The 26519-nt window shown below is 38.1% G+C and overlaps 1 protein-coding gene across 2 annotated transcripts in view; it reads left to right on the forward strand.

Moving 5' to 3' along the window:
• SPOCK3 (SPARC (osteonectin), cwcv and kazal like domains proteoglycan 3) overlaps positions 1–26519 on the forward strand; it is a 200007-nt gene that overhangs the window by 70845 nt on the left and 102643 nt on the right. For both annotated transcript variants that reach the window (XM_048509463.1, XM_048509464.1), the window contains one exon: positions 15281–15395. In XM_048509463.1, coding sequence (XP_048365420.1) covers positions 15281–15395 — 115 coding nt within the window. The remainder of the gene's footprint in view (positions 1–15280; positions 15396–26519) is intronic.

Genomic DNA, 26519 nt, shown 5'->3' on the forward strand with positions numbered 1-26519 from the left:
GAAAATTAAAGTCAAAAGAGAAACATTTCAAGAAAGGCATGTTTTAAAATAAGCTTTTTTTAATAAGCAAATGCTAATGAAAATAAGACTAGCAGTTTATGGGAGAAGGAGCAGTTAGACTAAACAGTGCTGCTTCTGTTAACTGCAGTGATACTTCATTTAATGTTTCTGTAATATTGCTAAAGGTAGCACATATTTTTATATATGATGTAGGCCCATTTTCTTGTCCTTAAATGAACTCTGAAGAACCATTCATAGGAAAACAAAAGGTCATTTTCTGAACATTTTTTCTGTCCCATTGTACCTACTTTGTTTCTGTTAAACAAGAGAGATAGAAGAGTTTAAATTTAGATGGGGAAAATGGATGAGTAACTGTGTTATGATCATAGTCCATTTTGAAGATATTTATGTACCATTGTTGCTACCATCTGCATATCAAAAGAAATGATATTTCACTATAATTTTATCTAAGTTATTTCTCCTTAAAATGTGCAATATTATTTAAACAACAGTGTTTGCAATGCATTTTATGTCATTTTAGTATGGCTTGCCTTCCATTAACATTGTACTATTTTATAAAGTAAGCCTGAGAGGCAAATGAAATGTATTTAATAAATTCTTGTTTATTGTTTCTATGAACCTGCATAAACAATGCATGATGCAGTGTGGTTTATTTTTAGAATATGACTGTTTTCAAAACTTACATGGTGTGCTTATTGAATAAAATTACTATACAAGTCTCTAGAGCATTTTCTGAAGCATGGGGGTAACTTTCTTTAGCTTAATAGAAATACCCTGAAGTGAACAATGAAGTATTTTCATGTAATGAATGAGATATGAAATGACACTTCCATGAAGGGTGGGAACCCTGCAGGTATTATTGCGTCAGTAAGTGTATTTGTAAAACTTTTCTTGATCCCTCCAATCTATAGCATTTGACATTTACAGTATCTGGTTGTAGTAGGTTCACTATAATGCAGCCAAAATGGGCATGAGACAGTTTCTGCCTCCTGTGTATTATAGTTTATTTGTGCTTACTAATTTAATTGTACCATGATGCTGGTGTCCAGAGGTTTGTGTTACATAATAAAAAACTGGCATGGTGCAAACTTTCATATGCTGTATTAATTTACCTTATTTAGCTTTGCAATCAATTATATAAAAGATTCTATATACAAAAATTATTCTGGAGAGTCTGATAATGAGGTTGTAGACGGGAAAATACTAGCTTGTATTTGTATTTGTATTTCAATTTATACCCCGCCCTATCCCCGTAGGGTTCATGGCGGCTAACGACATGGCAAAACGGTATACATTACAACAAAATAAATACTAATAAAATGCATTAAGAACTATACCACCAACGCATATAGTGGTATAGTGGTTAGCATTAAGAACTAAAAATATAGATCAGATTACAGATGGTGACTTAATCACATCAAGCCTAACAATTTGATAGTAACAATTCATGATTAATTGGTTGGCAATCACTGTTATTTGTGTGAGCTGGAAACCTTTCACCATATATTTGTCTCTTTGAGGACTAAGGGAATGTTTAAAGAAGAAGAAGAGAAGAGTTTGGATTTATATCCCCCCTTTCTATCCTGTAGGAGACTCAAAGGGGCTTACAATCTCCTTGCTCTTCCCCCCTCACAACAAACACCCTGTGAGGTGGGTGGGGTTGAGAGAGCTCCAAAAAGCTCTGAGTAGCCCAAGGTCACGCAGCTGGTGTGTGTGGGTGTGCACAGGCTAATTTGAATTCCCCAGATAAGCCTCCACAGCTCAAGCAGCAGAGTGGGAATCAAACCAGGTTCCTCCAGATTGCTGTTAACCATTACACCACTGCTGCTCCCTAAAAGGAATCTAAATACAATTTCTAAATGTTCTGAACTCCATCACATTCCCCTTCACTTTATTTAATCAGTTCAGTTCAGTTTAACCTTTAATGGCATAAAACTTTATTTAATCATTACTGGTGGGGTTTTAAAAAAATACACTTTATGGCTGTAAATTTCAGAGTTTTATGTTTTCCTGCTCTATCAGAACAATTTGACTTCTTTTTTCCAGGTGTTCGCCTGTCTGGCAATTGTAACAAAAGGAATATAAAGTTTCTATATAATTCAGTAGATATCAGAGGTCTTTATTTATAAGATTTGTGACCTTACCTTCTGCTTAAAGGTATTCAGGGTGCTTACAATAGATAAATTAGTAATATTGATATTTTATAAATTTAATAATTATGAGATTAGTAAAAACAAATCACAATTAAAAAGATGGCTTAATCCATCTTCATTAATTGTAAATCTTCAAAAATTGAAGATCTTCAAAAATCCATCTTCAAAAATTGTAAAAGAAACAATTGTACAAAGACTCCTCCCTCCAAAATAAAACAGCATCGCTATACCAAATTCTCTACTCTTCTGTAAATAAAAATTGCAATAAACCAAGTTATCCATACTTGAAAGGTTTTTTGAAAGAGGATTATTTTAACTGATCTCTGGAAGCTGTCTGAGTCTCTATTTTGGAGGAGGTTATTCCAGAGTTTGGGAGCCAGTGTGAATAATATTCTCCATCTCATGCTTACTAGTCCTACCTCCTCTACAGGGTCAACTTGTAGAGAAGGGCAACCCCAGAAGATCATAAGCTAAATGCAGGTTCATACCAGCACAGTATAGTACACTGGTATGACTGCTCTGATACACTGATGTAAGACCATTAGGAACTTAAAAGATGAGTTCCAACAACTTGAACTGGACCTGGGGGGGAAAAACCCTAGGAATCAATATAGATGTTGTAATATTGGCGTGTACTAGTCTGATTAGTCAGATATTGGAGACCACCAAAGAAGTCCAGGGTTGCTACACAAAGGCAATGACATAATACTTCTGATTGTCTCTTTCCTTGAAAACCTATGGTGTTGCCCTAACTCAGCTGTGATGAAGTCATTAACTAGGGAATAAACCATAGGAGCTATAGCTTTTCTACACAGGGAAGGCCATAACTGCCACTTGCTTATCCAACAGTAGGTTTGGGTCCAAGACCAATGACCTTACCATTCATGGGGAGTGCAACTCCATTCAGAATGGGCAAAACCTTACATTTTGGATCAGATCTTCTGTTCACCAATAGCACTTACATCTTGTTGGGATTGAAAACTGCCTCCAGGCACTGGTTTAGGGTTTCCTAAGCCTTTGTAATCAATCAGAAATCCAAGATAGAGCTAAATGTCATTCACATATTAGTGACAATCCAACACAGATTTCTGGATGACTGTACCAGTGATCCAGATCTCTGAATGACCTCACTAAATGACCCAGATTTCTGGATGACCTTTTGTGTAAATGTTAATAACCTGAGGAGCCTTGGCAAAACCCACAAACCAAAGGACAAAGAGATAAGAAGCAGCCACCGAGCACCACTTTCTGAAACCTATCTACCAAGTAGGACTGGAACCACTGCAGAATGGTGCCTACCAATCATAGCCCAGATAAGTAGTCCAGAAGGACACCATGATCAATGGTACTGAAAGCCACTGAGAAGTCCAGGAGAGTCAAGAGTTGCACTCTCTCTGTCCATCTCTGGCAAAGATCATCTGCGGGGCAACCAACGCTGTTTCAATCTCGTAACACTGATTTAAGTATTGAAATATTGGTATTAATATTTCCACCTGACACTAATAATACTTTGAAACATAGTTTAGGATCTTACAGAAATTCTTCAATCTTCTAAAGAGACCCCCCCTCCCTTCCTAGCAAATGTTAGTTACAAGATAAACTTGAATTCCTGATGCTTCAATTACTACTGCTTTAGTGCTGGAAGATTGTGTGACAATGTGGAGATGCAAGAAAATATGGAGCAGGAGCAGTGGTGGGATCCAAAAATTTTAATAACAGGTTCCAATGGTGGTGGGATTCAAACAGTGGCGCCACTGCACACACGCACCTCCAGTCCCTATTGGGCAGGGAGGTTGCTTTAGTAACCTCTTCTCGGCACTCAGAAAAAATTAGTAACCACTTCTAGAGAAGTGGTGAAAACTGATTGGATCCCACCTCTGAGTGGGAGCAAAGCAGATCTCTGCTCATGAACTGTGTTTGTAAATTTGCCAAAAAAACCCTGAGAAGTGGTTTTCTTTTTCCATAATTAATAGTTATTCATGATTGGTCATAAATGTACATGATTGGCTACCTACTGGCAAGCTTTTATTTTGCATGTTTTCAAAAACTGGTAATACATCTAGAACAATTCGCAGTGCCTGATTTGAGCACACTAGAAAAATATATCAATCTGTGAACTGTTTATCAAACAAAAAACATGGCTACTAGGAAAAGTAGATGCCTCTTTAAAATATCTGCTTTAAATCTCTCAACTTATTGCTCAAAATACTTGTTTTCCAGCTGCAGTTATTATTAGATGAATGGTTCTTAACCTTTTTTGGGTTGCAGACCCTTTTGAGAAACTAATTCACATAAATTAAATTAGTGAAGCCAGTTGTGTGTTTGAAACATATCTGAAGCTGGGTTTTCACTACATCTACAGATTGACTGGTCACACACTAACACATTTTTTGTATTGCATTATAACTATATACTATTTTCTTGCCTGCCTGACATCGATTTTATATCTGTGATATTTATGGAAAGAAGGTTTGTAATTGACCAAACTATGGGTTGATTGGGGTTGACAACTCTGGGTTGGGAAATTCTTGGAGATTTGGAGGTAGAGCCTTTGGAGGGTGGGTGTTGAGGAAACGAGGTACCTCAGCAAGGTATAATGCCATGCAGTCTAGCTTCTGAAGCCATTTTCTCCTGTAGAATTGATCTCTGTAATCTGCAGATCAGTTGCAATTCCAGGAGTTTGGCAACTCTTGGATGATTCATTCAAGACTCTCTGTGTGTAAAGGCATTACACAGAGAAGAGACATCCTGCTCTGGGATTTTTCTCAAACCACCACTATAATTTTAAAAAGTTTAAAGGTTTGCTATGCCATAGCTGTATTTTTTTAAAATCATGTTTGGTTGGTGGATTTATGAAGTCTTTCCAGCTTTGGACAAAGGCTATTAATCATTAATAATTATAGTAGTATCACAAGATACTGGGAAGGACCTTGACTAAGTGATAGAGCACATCTTTTGTACTCCAAATACCTCAGAACTATTCCATGGACTATGCAGTTAAGTTCTCAGCTAGTTGTGGCTGGAAATGGTCTTCTCTCCCTGAAATCTTAGAAACCTGTCACCTGCTGGCATAACTGTTTTAAAACTAGATGAAGCAATGCTCTGACCCAGTATGAAAGTTCCCTATATATCAAACAGGAGATTTACTTTACTTCGCTTATACGCTGTGATACGCCCAGTGAGGACCCAAAGCAGCTTACATCATTTTCCTTGTAAGAATTATGTTGCTTTTTTCCCCTTTTGCATTGAAGCTGAAAGACTAGTAGATTGTAGAGTAGAACTGTATCAAGACTATAGATTCCAGCCCAGTGTTGAAGAGGGGGAGGAGGTGGCAACCTACACCATACACCACAATACAAAAAGCAAAGAATCAGACAACTCTGTTGGAAAAAAAACTGACTATACTCTTATTGGTTACAGCATCTGTCAGAGTCTTTGCATAGCATGGAACAATGGATCCAATTATTGGACAACCACACTGTCAGCCAATATACTTCTCTGTCCTATCTCAGCCCACCTGCTAGATGTTTGTGGGAGGAATCACACAGGATGTCATGTTAATGGATTCCACATGGGTTGCAGCCACTATACTGTGTGAGGGTGTCTTGATATCTCCCAAGCTGGGCATAACCTTAAAGTACTCACCCAACATTCGTTTAGGGAATCCTCAAGGATGAGGGAAAGGGGCACACAGGCTGTTCCCCCCCCCCCCACAATGAATCCAGCTCCATGTTGATACTGCCTATACAGTTATGACATGAAAAAACACTGCAAAGAAAGAAGTGTAAAACCAGATGTAATACACCAACAAAAATTCTTAAGCTAAAGAAGGGCCAGGTCTGAGTCCTGCCCGTCACTCAGACCAGTGACAGCCTGATTGACCTGGCCAGGGGAGATCTCCCGGCTGAGAGGAAGAAGGTCGCCTAGCTAGGAGGAATAAGGTCAAGGTGGCCAGAAGACCCAAGGCAGCCCATGCTTGTGCAGTGGTCCTTCCAGCTGCTAGGCCACTGCATGGAGAGATGCCAACCCCCCACTTTGCCAAAAGGGTAACTTTTCCATCCCTTGCAGACTCACAGAGCTCAGATGAATCTGGCCCCCCTTTCTTTAGAAACAAAGTGTCCTTGAGTGTTGTTCCCTGGTATTTCTTCAGTGTATTTATTCACCCACATGAACAAAGCCACCTTCATTTTTCCTCAAGACTGTTGGGAACTTACATTTTATGTGTAAATAGGAACTCTGAAGTGTAGATTGTGTGCTTCAGGAGAAGATAGCAAAAGTGTGTGAGCGTGACAATAAACCAGGCTTGTTCTTGTCATTAACTCCCATTTGTTTGTGGTCTAATATGTTTATGGTCATTAGTATTGTGGTTTTTTTTAAAAAAAAGGAGGGAGGAGAGGACAAAAAAGACTCAAAATTCTTCTGTCAGCTTCTTACCACAGATTAAATGTGCTTTCCTACAAAAAAACTCATTGCAATAAATTCATTTCGATAAACCATAGTTGCTTCAAATTTTGGCCCTCCAACTATACTTAGCTGGTCTTTTGAGTTTATTAAAACCTTTGAGTTTCTTCAAAAAAACAAAACAAAAACAACTCCCTGCTTTGCCTCCCAGCTATGGTTTTATTCTTTAGCTTAACTTTAATCTTGTACATGGGATGCATTTACAATTTTTTGTACTTTATATAACTTTGCACAGACAAAATTAGTTTTCTCCGAAAGAAATTTTTTTTGTTTTGTGTTCAAAATAACAGATACTTTCTTTAATGTGAAAGATTATTATTGAATAATGTCAATGTAAAGAACCCTATTTATGGGCTCAGAAATATGCTGTAGCCATCTTTCTCATGTAATTTTGTCAATAAGATTTTAAACTGGCTGCACAAATGTTAATTTAAGAATAACATGATTAATGTAATAGATTCGCAAAGGTGCTTAATTCCTGACATTTTATACCCTGCAGGTCCGACATTTGGCCATTCCCCCTGCTTTAATAATCTCTGGGGTTCATAAAATCCAGACATCTGAACTGAAAAATGTATATGAATGCAGGTAATTTTTAAAATAGCCTATTGCTTAATTTTTAAGGCTGACTATAAAGATTTAATTATGATATAAGTTTGACTTGGCTATAAAGAACAGCAGTATTGGAATATATTGAAATTACTCTATTAAACAATGAAGTGTTAATAGTATCAGGCACAATTTATACAAAATAAAAATTATAAAAGACCAGAAGAAGAATCTAAAGTTATTTAGAAAGACTAATTTTTTTAAAAAACTGACATAGATTTTATCTATTTCCTGAATGGGCTGAACATATGGACATACAGACATTGGCAAAGTATTCCAAAGGAATGCTGGTATCCTTGAAAGAACTTTTACTCTTCCTCATGCTATTTAGGGGCTAGGCAATTTTTGGCCTTAACTGTAATGGCCAGTACACTGAATTTGGGCTTGTCGTAACTGTATATGAACCAGAACAGATGGAATATGTTTTCTGTATCCCTTCTACATTATGATATGGGCCACTGCTTTCTATTCTAGCTGAGGCTATTCAAAGTGTTTTTAAGGGCAGCCCCAAATAGGATGCATTACAGTAATTTTAAATGCCAGTATACATCTTTTTCAACTAGTTTAGTTCCATTGAAGTAAATAGATTGCATTATAAATCTCTGTACGCAAGAATGATTTTTATCAAAAGGGGTCATAATTCAACCTGAGCAGCAATCTGCATTCTCTATTTAGCTGAACTCCAAAAGGCATTTGTGTTGCAATCATATTTGCCTATAACAGTAAAAAATCTCTAGTCTTTGTGATCACAACATTACTTTACACCAGTGAAACTGATGTCTGGTCTTTGATATCGTAGATTTCTGTCACCTGTTGAATTGTATTGTGCTTTACTTTGCTATTTTAGTAGGTGTTATGTTTGTAATTTTTTTTTTCAAAACTTTTGTTAGCCTACTTAGGAACCTGAGTGGGCTGAAGGAAAATGATAAGTATTCAAAAATAAATATAATTGAAGAGCTGTAGTAAAATGGAAACTAATCTTTGGAATTTCCCAGGTTATGAGTATAACACTGCACTGGTTTTTATATAATCTTAGCCAGTCACTCAGAAATCTCTAACTGGTGTTTACAGAAAGGCAAAAGGTGTTGTGACTTCACTAGAATAAAAGCATAGCAACGTACAGTGGGGGTGGGGGTGGGAAATATGTGCTAAGGGTCTATTGGTAAAGGGTTAATGTTGATATGGTGGAGCTCCCAGGAAATATATCAATCACATGTGCAACTATTACATAAACCAAGCCATCCTTGTCACCAGTCTCTACAATTACATATTTTATGAGACTGATACATGTCAACCTAACACAATTTGGACTCCTGCTATTTTCCAAATACGAAGAGAAAACTGAAAGAGAAATGTATAATTCAAAAAAGTCAAATCACAGGACAATCTGTCATTTCATGGTTGGCCCCAAAAACTATGCAAACTGATATCTTCAGCACTATTTAGTTGTCTGCTCTGGTGAATACTTCCATATCTGGACTGCAGCCTACTGGTGACAGGGAGGCATGCTACTCCCACCATACTGCACCTTAAACGCTACATTGGCTATGCTATGTCTGGATATCTGTGACTAAAACAGATAGTATAAAAATGCAAGTCTACAGTACAGGTGGGCAAAAAGAATGGTATTTTTTGGGTTCAGTTTACTAGACCCAGATATTTTTGAAACACCCCCCCCCTTTTTTTTTCTGAAAACTCATTAAACCCAAACCTGAAAAATATGCCAGCAAAGCCAGCAGTATAAAGCTGGACCTGGCCAGGCAGAGGCTGCAATTAAGCCTGACCAGGTTCATCTTTAAACTGCAGGCTTCAGAGGCAGAGCCCACAGTTTAAGTATAGACCCAGCACTGAATTCTGGGATTAGCCTGGCCAGGTCCATTGTTAAACTATGTGCACTGCCTCTAAAGTCTATGTAGTCTTTGAGCGGAGCCTGCAGTTGAATGCTGGACCAGGCCAGGCCTCAGGTATGTGAGGAAGGGAGATGAGAGATGGTCTTTCTTTCTTTCTTTCTTTCTTCCTTTCTTTCTTTCTTTCTTTCTTTCTTTCTTTCTTTCTTTCTTTCTTTCTTTTCTTTCTTTCTTTCTTTCTTTCTTTCTTCTTTTTTCTTTCTTTCTTTCTTTCTTTAAGATGACAGGCTGAACGGGTCCAAAAAATTGCAGAAATAAATTGTATTTTTTGGGATCTGATTTTTTAGCTCCCCTTTATTGCCACTTTTTTTTGGGTAAAAAACCCTGAAAAACACCCACAAGGTATTTTTTCCTTTGTTTGGGTTCCTCTGGTTTTACCCTAGTTTGCAGTACTGTTTGTCTAAATGAATTAAAATTGATTGGCCTGGAATTTCCTCTGGGAAAATGGGGACTGCGTAACAGTAGAACAAATTAACGTCTTTGCAGTGTATAGGAATTCTAGGCACATGACTACTCATATATATTGCACTATTCAACCCTACACATGTTGGTACTATTTTGTGTACATTCTTTACACATGCTAAAACAGCTACTTACAGAACAAAACATATTAAGCTGATGGTAGCAATCATGACCCACCACTTTTTCTGTTGGGTGATTTTTTTGTAGAAAAGACTTTCTTATTTATACAATTCAGGTTGAGGGTCAACAAATATTGAGTTCCATCAATTTCTTGAATTCACTGCATATAAAGAAATCAGAGCTCAAATTTTCTAAGGTTGGCGTAACTTGAATAGCAAGTTAGGCATGACCACAACCCAAGCTTGGCAATTATTTAAAATAAAATAAGTGGTGGATGAGTTTATACAAATTTCAGGATGTTTCCAAATAATTCTTGGGCCAATGGCTTGTAGTCTAAATAGAAATAAAGACATGCCTCAAAACTTCAAGTATTTAGAGGGAATACTTTCTCTTCACAGGGCATGTCTCAAGTTAAATCCTTAAACTGTTTAGGAATTAGTTGGTTTTATTTGGGAGGTTGCTACCTTTAAAAACCTGATAGCTAAAAACACTTTTTTTCTCTATTACGTAATTCATTGTCTACTACAAAAAGGTGATTGTCATTATTTCTGGCTGTTCGCCCTGACATCTCTTCCCACTCTTTTCCTCCTTTATTTTCTAATGGATACTTTGTCAAAACTAATGCACATGCATTAAACTATATACCCACTTTTCCATTTCTGAAAATCACATAAGGTCTCAATTAAACCAGTTGTCTAAAAGGGACGGGGGAGAAATAGATTAATCAGCATGCTTGTTCTCTTTGCTGTAGTTGATCAGGCAAGCATTCAGGAAGATTTCTCATGCACCACAGTGAGTAACATGAGTAACATGAGCGAGCCGTATAGAGGCAGAATACAGTGGTATACCGTGGGCCCCACATGCCACTTTTGGGTGACACATCCATCTTCCCTTTCCCCTGCCACTTGTTGCCGCTAGCTCACCTGCTGCCACTTGCCCACTCATACCATGCTGCTTCTTCCACTGCTTCCATCTGCTGTTTGCCTGCCTGCTCACTTTCCCACAGGGCAGAGTGCAAGATGACCGAGTGGCAGAAACAGTGACAAATGGCGAGGAGAAGCAGCAGTGAGTGGCAGGCAGAAGAAGAAGCAGCAAGTGGTGGGCAGGCAGGTGAGGGCTATGCTTTGTTTGCCCTGGCTGTGGAGGGACAACTGTGGGGAGGAGGCTTTTGAAATAATGATACGCCTCTGATAGACTGCATTCAAGCTCTAGAATTCCTAGGGTAATGGGGAGATAGACCTGCATGCACAACCTAAATAACAACTGCCAGTTCCAGTTTTAATCTCTGAGACTGGCATATGGCATCATTAAACCATCCATGTGACAAAGCTTCTGAATAGTTTCCAGAAGTTACAGTGAGCAGGAGTAGGTAAACTAGTGATCTACAAACTTGTCCTAATTTTCAAATTTTGTTTTTCCTTTTTAAAATAAATCTTCTTTCATAATTTGAAGAGTGAGAGAAGTTATAGCAATCCCTAATATTGATTTATTGTATTGCAACAGAAATTAGGATATATTCTGGTGTGGGGAAAAGCCAGAACTGCATTTTTGAGATTTAAAATTTCCATATTTAGGGATTAGAGCTGATTACTGAAATGTCATGTGTCAGATTATTATATCAGTAATAAAATCTGTGCTTTAAAAAAATTGAACAGTGTATTGTATTGTGGATTGATACTGTTTAAAATGTGAACCATATATGTAGATTTAGCATAAGGATTTGACCAGGAAACAGTGTTTTTTTTGTATCGTTCAGTACTTCATTATGATGTCTTAAGCATGGAGAAAAGGAGTAAAAGTTTAATAATAATAATAATAATAATAATAATAATAATAATAATAATAATAGTTCTCCATTTGTGTTGTGCCTTCCATTTTATGTTGTTGTGTACTCCTAAACTCAACAAATCCCAGGTGCCAAAGTCACTATAGTGCCTAGAAATTTCAATATGGTATTTGCAGCATTTTTTCCAGTATTTTCAGCAATGATTTTATTATAGTGATAATACTTATTTATTGTTTTGTATTACAAATACATTATAGGACTTATACATTTGCATGAAGTTATCATAACTTGTTATATATTAACTTTGAACTCTTCAGTGGTTGCAGATGAATTTTTAGCTAGTCACTTCCTATTCTGGCTCCAGTGCTCATTTAAATGAAGCTTTTAAAAGCCATAATGGAATTATTTAAGCCTGGGATGAAGTTAGGTTATGATTAGACAGTAACTTTCTTGTTTTGATTATGACTACATGGGTTACTCCTATATTTATGTATATGCTACAGCTTTTTGTCATAGTTAGGAAGTAACTATGAAGGGGTTAGAATTATGTTTTGTGAAGCACTAAATTAGAAAATTGCCTTCAAATACAAAACTGTGATACCTGCAAAATAAGTTTTCCTTCTAAATTTTGAGACTACTTTCCTAGAGCCAAAGAATATTGGTCAAGGCATGGGATACTCATATACTGTATTTTTACACATACTGGCAATTGCTGATTTGCAGTTAACATGATTCAAGATAGCTTTTACTCAAACTTGACAGCCTTCAGAATTGTTCAAATTACTCCATTTGTAATTGTAATGACTGACAAATATGTCAGTCTAGAGCAGAACTTTGTAAATTAGGAAATAGTTGACTTAGGATGGACATCTTTCTGAAAACATAGGCATGGAAAGTTGCTACACTTTCTCTTATTATTTCATCAGTGTACAAAAGTGTATTCTGATTTGCTCATTATCCCATGAACTTTTTTTCATTCATCATTAACAAACTGCCTCTATCAAGCACAGTTATCCTCATTGTGAAAGCAGTAAATTTCTATCTGCATATTCCCTTCTCCATCTGAGTTTGTTGTTTGAAAACGAGGATTTAACATTGCAAAGCACTCTATTCACACATCAATGCAACTTTCCTTTTGAGGAAAAAATTAAAAAGTTATAATAGAATTCATTCATCAGTATTGTATATACCTTGGATTATTAAAATGTATATTAAAAATAGCCATCATTGGTAATTATTATATGTAGAATTTGGTTTTTATCTCTTAGGCTGTTTCTGCACGGGCAGAAAACAGCGTTCTAGGGACAGTAAAAACACAGTCCCTGGGGCGCTTTTCGCACAGCTGCCACTGCTGCAGCATCTGCATGGTGCTCACCCCCACTCAAGCAGCTCAAAAACGCTGCTTTTGAAAAGCAGCGTCTTCCACCCAAGCAAATGGAATCAGGTGGAAGGCGGCATTTTCCCCACACTGCTTTTTTCCTGCTTTTACCTTCTCTCGACTTGCATCGGTGTAGAGAAGCCAGGGAACATGCCTCCTGGCCTCTGTCCCTGGAGGGGTTGCCATGGCTATAGGGGGCGTGTCCCCTGGCCTGCCTACCACAACAGCAGCTGAGAGAAGGTAACAGCAGGAAAAAAGCAGCGGGGGCCCATGCAAAGCTGGCTTCGCAGGCCGCTGGAACACCGGGTTCGTTTGGAGAGCAGTGTGCGAACAGCTCCAGGTGGTGCATCAACTGCAACTATGTCGGTGCACTCCCACTTGCTCGCCCGTGCAGAAAGGGCCTCAGTCTTTGGAACTAACTGTAATTAAGATTTGATTCTGGTTTCTTTTTCTGTTCTGTTAATTTCTATTTATAAAAAATAAAAGAAAAAAGCAAGATGGATTCATGCAATAAACATTAAACCTCATTCCCTTATAAAAGCAGTATTTCATAGCCCTAAGTAGAGTCTTTTTGCAAAACTTTAGGGGAGCCATATTATTGAGAGCCAGTGTGCATCACACTAGGAGCTGGAAAATCTAGGTTTGAATCCACACTGTGCCATGAAAGCTTGCTGGGTGATCTTGTGCCAGTCCTGCACTGTCAACCTAGTATACCTCTTAGGGTTATTGTAAGGATCAAATGGAGGAGAAGAGAATGATGTGAGCTACTTTAGGTTCTAATTGGGGAGAAAGGCAAGATGTAAATAAAATAAATATTTCCTCCCAATGGTTTGTGATTCAGTGTCTGTACATTTATTTATGTATGTATTTATTTTTGAGTTTTATATACCGCCCTACCCCCAAAGGGCTCTGGGCGGTGAACAACATAATTATACAACATACAATTAAAAACCCATTAAAATAAACACAGCATAATAAAACAGCATCAGCAATAAAATCCTTATTAAAACCCTCCCAAAAAGGGGGGGAGAAGGGTCCCATAGATGGTAAAGGGACCCCAAACACAGGAGACTAAAGTGGGGGGGGGGGCACATCAGCAGCAGGACACTCCAAAAACCTGGTGGAACAACTCCATCTTACAGGCCCTGCGGAACTCACCAAGATCCCGCAGGGCCCAGACAGCTGGAGGAAGAGTATTCCACCAGGCAAGGGCCAGGGCCGCATAAGGCCTTAAAGGTCAACACCCATACCTTGAAGATGGTATGTGACATGTGACTCAGAATTCTTATGAACTTTTTAAATATCAAACTTTAAACTTTTTTTATATCAAACAAACTCTCCTGTCCACTCACCTTTGGGGATTTTTGCTTGATGGGAGAGGAGGGAAGCTTTATGAATATTACAAATCGGTGTGTTATGCAAGTTATGCAAATGCAGTTAATCGGGAGTTTGAAATTGATTCAGGTCCAAGCTTGAACATCATGTTTGCATTATATGCTGCATCTGACATGATCTTCCTTGGCGCAAAATGATATCGATAAGTTCTCAGTCTACTTTTAGGGTGGATTTATAGAATTTGTTCAAGTATTAATGGTCACATGGTGAAAAATGTGGGAGCCAGCCATCCTCCACCCTACTAACATATAGTATTTACAGCTAGTGAAGGTCCCGTTTTAATTGCCCACTTGGGATGAACGATCATACTATCATGGTAGCGCATTGTACTTAATAAATAGGCATCTTCTAACATCTTAAAGACTAATTAATTTTTATTGTAGCATAAACATCCATGAACTAGAGCCAGTTTCATCTGCTGAAGTGGGCTCTAATCCACAAAAGTTTCTCGAATAAAATAATTGATTTCATTTTCAAGGTGCCAAAGTTATTTGTCAAAAAAATTATATGACCGTGCTTATCAGATGAACATTCTTGTTCTGAATCTACGCAGGGAAAAAATGTAATCCAATAGTTAGATTTATGTCCAGCAGGTCCTTAGAGACCAACAGGATTATGGGAGTTTTAAGCTCTTGAGAGACAATGCTCCGTTTATCAGATGCAGTGCTGGACTTGAATCTTGCTGTTCTATCGCAGACCAGTATCTATCGCACCCTCTGAAACTATCTTTATGTAAATCAGGACTGCTGCCAAATGAGGAGTAGAGTTTACAGGATGGAAAAAATTAACAGCACAAAGTTTATGAGATTTGTACACTTTATTAGGATGCAGAATGTCCTAGAAACGTAGCATAAAGAGTGAGGAATTCATGAAACTACTGTGTCAAAAAGATTTGGATGACTTTTATTTGCTGTACAATTGCTATTCTAGCTAATGTATAATTGCTAGAAAAGGATTTTTATAAAATATTCTCTACAATTGTTTTTAGCTTTAGACCCAGCTAAAGATCCATGCTTAAAGATGAAATGTAGTCGTCATAAAGTATGCGTTGCTCAAGATCAACAAACTGCTGTTTGCATTAGCCACCGGAGACTTACACACAGGTAAATATCTCCATGTTATTGACTAATTAACAGTAACTATATAGGACTGTGGAAACAGTTTTTGAATAACTGTTGCATTTTGGCCAAATCTCACAGCTGAGGTGAAAATGTGCACAGGATTGTAAAGATTGTATATATGGTCTCCCAGAGCTGAGGATTTTGGGTTTTTTTTTCCTGGGCCAGTCCCATTCAAAAAGCAATTGCAAATGGGATTTGCTCAGGTCAAACCCCTTTCATTGAAATTTGTGCCGAAGTAGTTCCTGGTAGATTATAGTCATAATGAATGTTCAGTTCTATGCCAAATGTATTAATACTAAAGAAATGGCCTCTACTGTAAAATGCTGGTAGAGTCACAGTAATTTCTAGAACATTTTCCTTTTGTATTTAAATCCTGGGAGGCTTGCCAAAATTTTGGCTGCATGCAACTTGTTGGAAGTGTGTGTCCTCTGTTGCATACATGCTTGTTTGTTCAAAGTCCAGAATTTAATACAGTGATCCCTTCTTGATTTTGTGAGAAAACATGTTTAAGATAAATGAAATTTTGAAATTGTAAAATTACCAGCACACAGTTGCATAGCAGTATTTCATACAACTGATATAAGTGTACTCTTAATTCTATAGCAGTAATTCATATAGTCATAAAGGAGCATTCCCTGTTATGGTTCTGTTTGAACTATGGCCATGTATGGCAAAGAAGTGTGAGAAAATATATTTTGGGCAGCCCAATTCAAAGGGGAGGGGCCAAAGCACAATTAGGAAGTGATGCGGACTTGCATCGATGCATTTGCACACCCTGCTGGTGTAGGTGGCATCTACGCTGGCAGGGACGACCAACAGAGTGGCAGCCAAACACTGGAAAACTATGCAACAACTGACCTGGAAGAGGCTGCCTGCCCCAGAGGTGCACTAGCACAACTGCGGACCCCAGTTGTGGTTGGGGGAAGTCTAGGGGCATTCCCAGGAGTGGAACCAACCTTTGTTGGCTTCCATTGGGCTTTTGAGTAGAGAATATCCCTGGCAGAGGCCTCCAGCTTACTCCACCAAGTCTCTTTTCCCCGATGGAAGCTGTTCAGATGGCTGGGGATTCTTCGAGTTTCTCTGCCTTTCTATACTGCCTGGAAGCCCTCTGGAGGCGACATGGCAGTAGTGCTCTTCCCAGCTGCTGTGACCTCTGTTAGTCTCCCTGCATTCTTTATCTGTAGAAGGCAGGCCATATAGTCTAGTATTGTGCAAAAAGCAGTGGGGTTTCATCAATGCTTGTCCACATTGCCTTGTTCCTGTGTCTTCTACCTGGGACCAAGACAAATAGGGAAAGTCAGACTTGATGATTACTTTGCTCTGTATTTCTTTGAACAGAAGAGATTTGGCCGATCTACTTATAACAAGTATTTTGTTCCATTAATTTGGAGATGAGTCTTTTTCTGCACCTCCATCTTGGTTCTAAGACCAGCCATGTCATGATAGACACACAATGATATAACACAAGGCCTGAACAGGGTCAGTGTATTTAACATGGTAATTTACACTCCACAGTGCCATTGTAAGGATCTTATCATTGAATCTATTTTTTTTGCATCCTAGAGAAGGTGTGTACTCTCTGTAACTAGAATGTGGATCTAGGGAATATACAAATAGTTGATTTCTGCAGTAGATGGACTAGATCAGATATGTGTTCCTGTTTACAAGCAACATGAGACTATCCAAACTGAATTCTTATGAGATCAAAAAGGCAAGAACAAAGGAGGGGATTACTGAGACAATTACCCTGCTGCTTTTGATGCCAAAATTTATGTGGAATCTGGATCCTCATGTGTGGGCCTGTAAAGTACTGCCCAGACCATATCAATGCAACCATTTCTTTATTTGGGAAGCATTTGTGACCAAAATGAATGAGTGGATACTTCTACCAACAAATGCCAGTGAAGTCCATATGAAGCACTTCTCCTTAACAATTTAATTTGAAATAAAAATAATAAATTAGTCATAAATGTGAATGGTGCTTTAATTTCTGTGCCATTAAAACAACTGAAGCAGGCATTTTATATAATCTTTCTTCATATTTTTCATTGTCTCTGTTTTCAGTCCAGTCCACATTGCCAAAGTTGATCCTATATTTTAACAGTGAGACTGCAACTTCTTCCAGGGTACCCATTTGTTTGTTTAGTTGTCTTGTAGACTACTTTTCTTGCTGAGATTAACAGAATTTAAAACAGTTCAGACGAACAGCACGAGACAAAGCATGAACAGTACATTAAGACAAGGATTACCAAATTAGAGAAAAATGCAAACAACAATTGACTTATTTACAGGGGCCAACCACATTCCCTTTTCCCATGAGGTGGTCTTGAAAGTCACAGCACAGAGGTGTCTGTCAAGATATGATCCTTTTTGTTTGTAATAATATTTAAACATTTAAATATATTCCTGTCTCTCTCACTTTTGATTGATATATTTCTCTCTAGTAATTCAGCTGTTACCCCCCCCCCCCACACACACACACCTTTCAGTATGATGAAACACTTGTTTGTCAGATTTTGGTGCTTATGCCATCATTGGCTGATGGTATACATAATTCTCAAAATAGTTTTAATTGAATGCACCTGGATTGTTAGAAAAGCATACCGTTTTTCTGTTTTTCCATACCTCACAAAAATATTAGCCACTTCTGATCAATTGCAGGTTTTAATAGTACAGTTCTAAGTGGAGTTATAATACTCAGACCAAAAATTTCAGTGGATTTAGACTGGACTAATTTTGCATAGGAACAAAAATGATTATCAGAAATGTTTCTTCCTGATTCAAAGAGATCCAGATACCAGGGCTTTTGTGGATTAGTTAGTCAGGAGACCCAGAATGTCAGCCCCACACCCCGTGGATTTTCTTAGAAGAAAAAGGCAAACTGCAGCTCGCTTTTAGTAAAAGAGAGCTGTGGCGAATATGGGTGAGGAAGTGGGTAAGTGGTGTTTGGATGTGAGGGAGGGCAGAGTGAGGTGTGTGAGGATGAGCTGGATGTGTGTTGTGTGGTAGCAGTGGGTGAGGCACAGAGAGTGAAAGTTACCTGCGTGTGAGGGGGGGAACCCCACCTGACATCTCACACGGCAAAGTGTGTATGTGTTTCACTTTCACTCGTATTACCTAACAGTATTACCTGTTTACTGTTTTAACTGCTCATCTCTGCCCATCTGAGCGAACATTCTAAGCCCCCAGGCCACAGACAGACAGGCTGCACGAACATTCTAAGGGTGACAGTTAAACAGAGGCAGCTTTGTGGCCTGGAGTGCCAGGAAAAAGACGTTATACCTGGCTCAGGTATGGACTTTCGGTGATTTGAAGGTCCGAGCACCTGCCCGCAACAGGGAGGGACGTCCTGTGAAAATTTGGGGGCGATCCGTACAGCAGCTTCTGAGGGAGCCCATCAGAGACAAACACACTGTTAGATTTTTATATATATAGATTTCATGAACATGAATATTAATACAGCCATATTATTAATACAGGAAAATTATTGAGGAATGTTAAGCAATGCAGGCAATTTTTTCTTCAGAAGGAATTCCAGATTGTAAGCTGAAATAGCTATGGTTCCATTGGCTAACATTTCATACTTTCAAACCAGGACAGTATGCATAACTAAGCAAATTTGGGCTTGGGTAAGAAGTTTAGCCACTCATATTTCTCTGTTCTCTAAAAATGTGCTGTGCCATGGCTGACAATTTGTCACTGTTGCAGGTTATGAGGTCAAAATGGTAGAATTCCTCCTTTGATATGGAAGGAATATTTATTTACATACTGTGAACATTCTTCATTACACACTGCCTGTTTCATCAAGAATATTAAAAATTGCCCTTTGGGTCTGGCAAAGTGGAGAGAGTACATAGGAGACATCCAGCTCTCTTTCATTCTGCTGATAAGATGTACACCAAAGAAAGACAGGATAGCAATAAATAGAACATCTTCCCAATAGACCCTTTCTTAAGAAAATCTATGTAATTCATAAAGATATTCTTTTGTAATATGCAGTCTGCCCTGGAGATCTGAAATGCATATGGTGTTTTCAGGTGCTTTTCATTACAGTACTGAAATTGTTCTACTAGTATTAGTATATACGACCTTAAATATTTTATATATTGCATTAAACTAATTATAAGCTATAAGAAAGCTTGTTATAAAATAATAGCTTCTCAGAAAACTCATCTCCCTCTGCAGTCATAGATAGTGAAGTGATTTTCAGACCTGGAAACCACTTTCAAACCCAAACAGCAAAGGAGCCACTTGCAATATTTGATCTTTGGTGCAAAAACTCCAATGTAATTTGTTCTGGAAATGTAGGGCTGGTAAACTTGCATTTTTAATATACACAATGCTATGCAATGTGCATATCTTCACTTCAAATGTCACTTGAGCTCCTGAGGGGGCTAAAAATTGTAATTAAAATGATTTTCCTTCATTATTTATTATACTTCCTTCAAAAATCTTAGGCTAGCATGTATTTTCAATTTCTCTATTATCCTTTCAACAACTCTGTGAGGTAGATTAGGCTGAGAGGTGAGATGAACTCACAGTGAGCTTCATAGTAGAAATCTGATTTTAACTCAAGTTTTCCCATATCTAGTCTAGCTAATTAATGAAGCACAGTTCCTCAGCAGTAATTCCCTCCCTTTTTGAAGTGTTCTTATCCAGATGTTTCTTTCAACCCATTATATCTAGTCTTCCTCTCTGTTGAATCATAAAACCAAAACGTTTAGAACATTGCAGCAGATATTCAGCACCACTGGACTTTTTCAGAACTTTCCACCTGCACCTGCGCGGGGAAGGAATTTAGGGAGGGGCAAATTTTGTTTTGTTTTCAGTATTGGTAAACTGTTTTTATTGGTTAGTTGTTTTTAGGCATGTATTTAGGAATTTTTATCTGGATTTTAAGAACTTTAATATGGACATGATGCTGTTTTTATTGTAATGCCGGAAGCATTTTTACAGTGTTGTTACCTGTCCTGGAATGTAGTTGAAAGGTGGGATAGAAATCAAGTAAATAAATAAAACAAAAGTGACGTTATAGCACAAGAGCACAGAGGTGGAGTACTTATGGCAAACAATCAGAAGACTTACACTGATTGTCATATTTGAGATTCTTCAAACACATGTAAATGTCACACCCATTCTGGGCTGTGGATTATTGGAAGAAATGTGGCAGCTTGTAGCTGAGCTCAATCTGGTATAAAATATGAGAGACAGACCATGCTGCAGTCTCCTAATTTGTCAGTCAGTTTGCTCTTGTCATCAAGCCTAACTACCCATTACATTTTTCTTGGTGATGTCCCCATGTCAGGTTGAGAGAGGTGTTCTAGAGTTCTGCATTTTCCAGGAGGCCACAGGCCCAATTACAATTGGGACCACAGCACATGGCAAGAATGGGACTGGAACTTCCCCCTTGTACTAGTTTCCTGACTTGAAATGGGCTCCAGTTACTGCTATTTACTCCACTGGGGATCTTACATGTTCTGATGGACTACATATAATATTTCCCTATGGAGGCAAACAATGGCTCCCTGGGGCTGTTTCAGGTCATGACAATGGAATGAGGAAGTAAGGTACAACCCCTTTTTTCTTTATGTTGAGTTGCCAACCTGCATTAGATCCACATTTATGTGAGAAATGCAGAATACATCTCTGTTGGGGACCTGAGAAACCCCTAGGCTTCCTAACTCTGTGGGTAGCTAGGGACCCATCCTCATCTCTCTTTCATGGGAATCTTAACAAAGTGATCTAGTTATACAGACCCCCAAAGAAGTTGCTCCAAGGTATCATTGTCTCCAGTCTCCTCTCTTTTTATGCACTGAAAATATTATGCTCCTTTCTATGCACATCTAAAGTTTTAAAGGAAAAGAAGGACTTGATTTGTCTCAGACTTGCCTAGCAAGCATTGGCCCAGCTGGTGTCTCCAGGTCTTCCTGAATGGTAATAATATTTCTGCCTACTTTAACATCTGGACAGTAGCAGGTAGGGTGGTAAGTAATCTCAGCTAGGGGAGTGTCCTACATTGACATTCTAATTCCAGTTGAAATGAACTGTTGTTTTGTTTAGGCGTCCTTTAGATTTTGGGACAAACACATCAGACTGTTGAATTTATGTTTGAAGTTGGTGATCAGATGTGAGCTGACAATTTGTTCTGTTCAGTTTGTGCCAAGCAGCCATGAATTCCAACTGAACCAGTTTCCCCTGTATGAAGATGCTGCCCATTCAAACTAATTGATGGCCATTACTGACACTAAGGCCAAAAACTGAAGGGTAGGATTTTATTGAAATGACATTTATTATTGCTTGATTTATATGATTTGTGCCTGAACTTTTTAGTTTATTTAAACAATTGCCTGCTAAATTGAGAAGTTACGTTTAAACGGTGGAAGAGGCGAGGGAATAGAACTCCGACTTTGTGAGAGCTCATATGCACAAAATCTAATTGTCCTGTGCTGCATATTTAGTAAGGAATACAATGAAACAATCTCCCAAACACCCATAAGAAGATCAACCAATTATCCAGCCAATAGTAAAAAAAAACCCAATTCTTTGTTTGAAAATTGTCAGCCAAGTTAGTGGATGTCAGAGCATCCTAGTTGTGTTTCATGTGTGAACTGAGTCAATATAAGCTAGAACCCAGCTTTCTTTCCCCCAAGTACAGAGTAGCTTACTATTCTTAAATCATGTGGTAAATCTGAAGGTGTCATTCTGGATACCAAAGTGTCTTCCATTCATGTGTGGACTGTGTTACAAGTTGGATTGTTATGCATCATTGTGTAAGATTAATGAAACTAAATCTGGCGATGTTCTACTGCATATCTTCCTGGATATATGTGCAGTTATTTGAGAAGGGAGCATTGAGCACCCCCCCACCCATTTACTTAATAATCTGCAAGTGGTGCCTTTGTCTTCTCCTTCTTACTGTTTTGCACCTGTCTCCCTTGCCAAAATCTAAAAAGAGGAGGAGGAGGGACTCAGTCTTGCTCTTACATAGGCTTTATCTTTCCCCCCCAAATTCATTGTTAGTGTATAATGTACTAAACAATATTTGAGTCAGTTATATGAGAAACATATAAATATGATGTATTGGATTACCAATGAATCCTGAAGCACACTAGAACTGTATGTCCCCATTTTTTTTTGTAGAACAGATTTTTTCCTGTGCCCTGCCAAAGACTCCCTTGTGAGGCCCCAAACACAAGAATTGCTTATTTACTGATATGAGCTCTTATCATTTAAAGTTTATATAGAATTATAGGGATGTTATAAATATGAACTTTACAAGTATGACTGTTGCTGAGTAAAATAAAATAAGCTATGTGGAAGATATGCTACAACTCTAGCTTTTATTCTTTGTTCATGCTGAGCTTCTTTTTGTGCCCTATCTAGTACTTAAAAGAATAATTCTGATAGCTTTATTATTTTAAGCAAAAGTGTGGACGGCAATTGTTATATTCCTCTTTTGTATATCCACTGTGAATGTAGCTTCATTGTGGATTTTCATATTTTCTTCTCAGGGCTTGAAGGTTATGTTTAGTTGGCAGAATTTAAAAGCATGATAAGGTTCAGTAAAGCAAGCTTGGCCTCTTGGTCAGCCTGGGACAGTGGCTTCCAGGATTAAATAGGGCTGGGAGAAAAAAAGTTAAGAAGAGTAGGGTTAGAGAGAGCTCTCCATCTTGTTCATTGGATCCAAGTACGATTCTGTTTCACCTCTTTATAATAACAAAGTAATATGGTCTCTGTTCCTTCCCCCCACCATTTGAGTTCTCTTGAAGAAGAATATTTCTGCATTGTATGGCTAGCAGAGATTTAAGTATAAGGCATTATAGCATACCAGTAAGAAGAAAGTGAAACAGCAGGCATGAGGGGTTTTGATATCTAGGAATGGATGTTTCCCTCCCCACCCCCCCACCTCTGCAACTGGTGGTTACTAGGAGAAAATAGTCTGCACATGGCAAAGCAATACCTCTGCTGTTGTTACTTCACTAAACTCTTCCACCTTCTTATTTCTTTTCTGGACTCTCTCCAGACCTGCTGCTGTACTAGACATTGTTTGGCTGGGCTTGGAGGTAGGGAAAGATAAAAGCTGCAATGGTTCCTTTCTTTGCCATTAAAAACATTTTATAGCACAACAGCGGAGGAGAAAGATACACTTGGCAAAGATGTACTTTTCAACAGCAGCAGTGCTTTGTACAGTCTCCTGGGCTGCACTGTGGAATAGCTTTAAGATGGAAACAAACAGGCTGTCTGCTTTTCAGTCTTCTCTCCCTGTTTCCTCCTTATTCAGCCCAACAAAGTGTGACATGGCTTTGCACAAGAAGAAGAATAGAATGAGAAAGTGCTTGATGAAAAAGCAAAGAACACATCAGTTGCTAATGATTCCACTGCAGGCCGGAGGAGTTTGAGGTGTGGAGGGAATGGGATACACCCATGTGAAGGGCTGGTGCCATCGATCTGGCAAGAAATTCCAATTACTTTTATCACTGACAAGGGAAGCCATGTAAAAATCACTAACCTCAACAAAGGTTTTCAGCATCATCTGTCAGAGCAACATTTTGAGGGATTTTGATCAAATTACTGTGTTCTATTGCTGTTATTAAATTAGATCTAAGTAGATGAATTAGATCCGAGTCTTGTTTGCCTAGAATGAAACTTGCTTGATTACTGTAAATGAACAACATTTTTCAGTCATTTGGACAAGCTGAGAACAAAATGTTTAGTGTCTTTGTTAATTAAGGACATTGGTATGTAATTAGATATTTCAGAGTCCTGTGCACAATGTAAAAATATCTTGAATTAAAACACTATGCATTGGCTCTGGTATCTTCTGTAAGGTTTCCATGGAAGTATATGGTAAGATCAGTAATAGTTCATTCTAAAGTTATTTCCTGTGGAAGCTGTCAAGGCTAGCAGGCTTGATTGCATGCAGAGATGTAATAGCCTGTGAAACTTCATTTTTAATTAATTTGTGCTGTCAAAATTTCAACATGTTCTTGTTGGTGTTTGTAAAGATGGAGACCCAAAAGCTGTTGGATGATGACCATCTTTGTATATGGGCTGACAGCATTTGTATTCGTCTTTCTTGGGATGACATATGTTCCCTGATAGCTGGGATCCTTCCCTCAGTTTAAATTTGTTGGTTTTTTAGCAAGATTTGTTTTGTTTTGTTTTGCTAGTAGCCCCTTGATATGCTCCTGAATCCAGAGTCATATTTTTAAATAATTTAATTGTGACCTACCTAATTATTAGTAGTGTAACTGTCCACGTTATTCTACAAAAGCATAAGTTAGATTTACCTAATTTTATTTCTATACAAAGTATAAGAGACATTCTTCTTTCAGTTTATGAGAATTCTGTAACATGTGTAGTTCAGGTCAACTAATTACCATAGATGATGCTGTCTAATTTTCCAAGCATCTTGGTTTTACAGTTGTGGTTTTACAGTTGTGTGGCATCTCAGATGAGGTGACTCTAAGCATACACAGTTTCTTTCCTGCTTGGAAATGAAACCTCTTAAATGAAACCGAGAGATCAAGTGAACCTGCTGAATAACCTTGTCTGTTTATCTCAGTATTGTATTCTGACAGGCTGTGGCTCTCCAAGGTCTTTGACAACTCTTGCTACCTGATTCTCTAACTTGAGAGACTTGAGACTCAATGTGAGACTGCCTATGTACAGTCCACATGTGTAGAAGAAGAAGAGTTGGTTTTTATATGCCATTTTTTCTTTACCAAAAGGTGTTTCAAAGTGGCTTACAAACACCTTCCCTTTGCCCCACCCCACACAGTGGGGATCAAACCCAGTCTCCAGATTAGAGTCACCAGATTAGAGCCCTTAACCGTACTGGTTCTTATGCCACTCCATTGTTCATTCAGTTCCATGATGAAGAAATCAAGCTGTGGTTCTTAAGCATGAGCAAAGATCGTTTGAGTTCCTTTCAAGTCTATCCATGCTATCACGTTCATTATTCAGATAATTGTCACTGTCCTTGAGAGTACCCCCAAATCAGTGTCTCATAGCAAAACCACCAGTTTTCCTCTTTACCCCACCCCCAATTTTTTTAATCTTCTCAATCACAAATCTCAAGTTTCCTCACATGACAGTGGAGGGACTTGCAAAAAGTGTCATTTGCTTGCTGGCATGGGATGGGTTTGACTGGATAAGCAAAGAAGCTACAAAATCTTTACTTTCAAGAATTGGTTGTTGCTATTGTTTTTGTAGAGGAAAGGCAACCGGATAGAAGGTGAAAAAGTGAAAACACAAATATAAGAATCTGTAACAACTCGCACTGAAGTTTCTGAGGTTCCCCATAAATAATAGAATGGGAAAAGTGATTATTCAGACTCTAATTTTTCATTTCATTTTACATTACCTTTTGCAAATGCAGCTTTTTCAAGGAGGAAAAAGCATAGGGGGTGAGAGAAGAACTTTAGAAGAAATACTTAATTGGCTCTGTTGCTTTTTGAAATTTTGCCAATATATGATGAAACGACAGAGCAGTCAGCTACACTAACGGAAGAATAAACCTCTGAAAGATATCTATGTGTTCAAAGATCCTGATTCTGGTTACTGTTCTGTGATTAAACTTAGCTGTCCTTAGCATGTAAAATAGGGCATGAGTTAACATAATTGAATAGCCCTTCTTGTTTAAATATTCTTCTCAGAAATTCTTCCTAAAAATCATATGGTGTTCAAATGGTCTTCAAAAATATTTCTGGGTCACTGTTAAAATCTTAAATCACTGAATTTAATCTAGGTTATTAATGAAACATTTGGTTACATGAAGTATGGATCCCCATTTAAATCCCCTGCTTTAAAATAAAGGGGAGAAAGGATAGCTGCTTTTCTCTCATCCATTAGTAGCTACCGGTATATACATTTTTTTCTTTTTAATCATGGTCCCTTCCCCCTTTATTTTAAATATATATCTTTTAGAGAGATTACACAAAAGTTGGAAATGAGGCTATTTAGAATGTCATCATTTTGCACAGTGCTGCTGTCTAAAGAAGCCCAGCTGGTGCAGTCAAGTCCCTTCTTGGAAATTTTTAGTCCAATTCATTATTGTGGTATGTACTTGTGTATAGAAACATTTAATCATTCTTATGCTCCAAG

The sequence above is a fragment of the Sphaerodactylus townsendi genome, linkage group LG10, assembly GCF_021028975.2.
Source record: "Sphaerodactylus townsendi isolate TG3544 linkage group LG10, MPM_Stown_v2.3, whole genome shotgun sequence".
Classification (NCBI taxonomy): domain Eukaryota; kingdom Metazoa; phylum Chordata; class Lepidosauria; order Squamata; family Sphaerodactylidae; genus Sphaerodactylus; species Sphaerodactylus townsendi.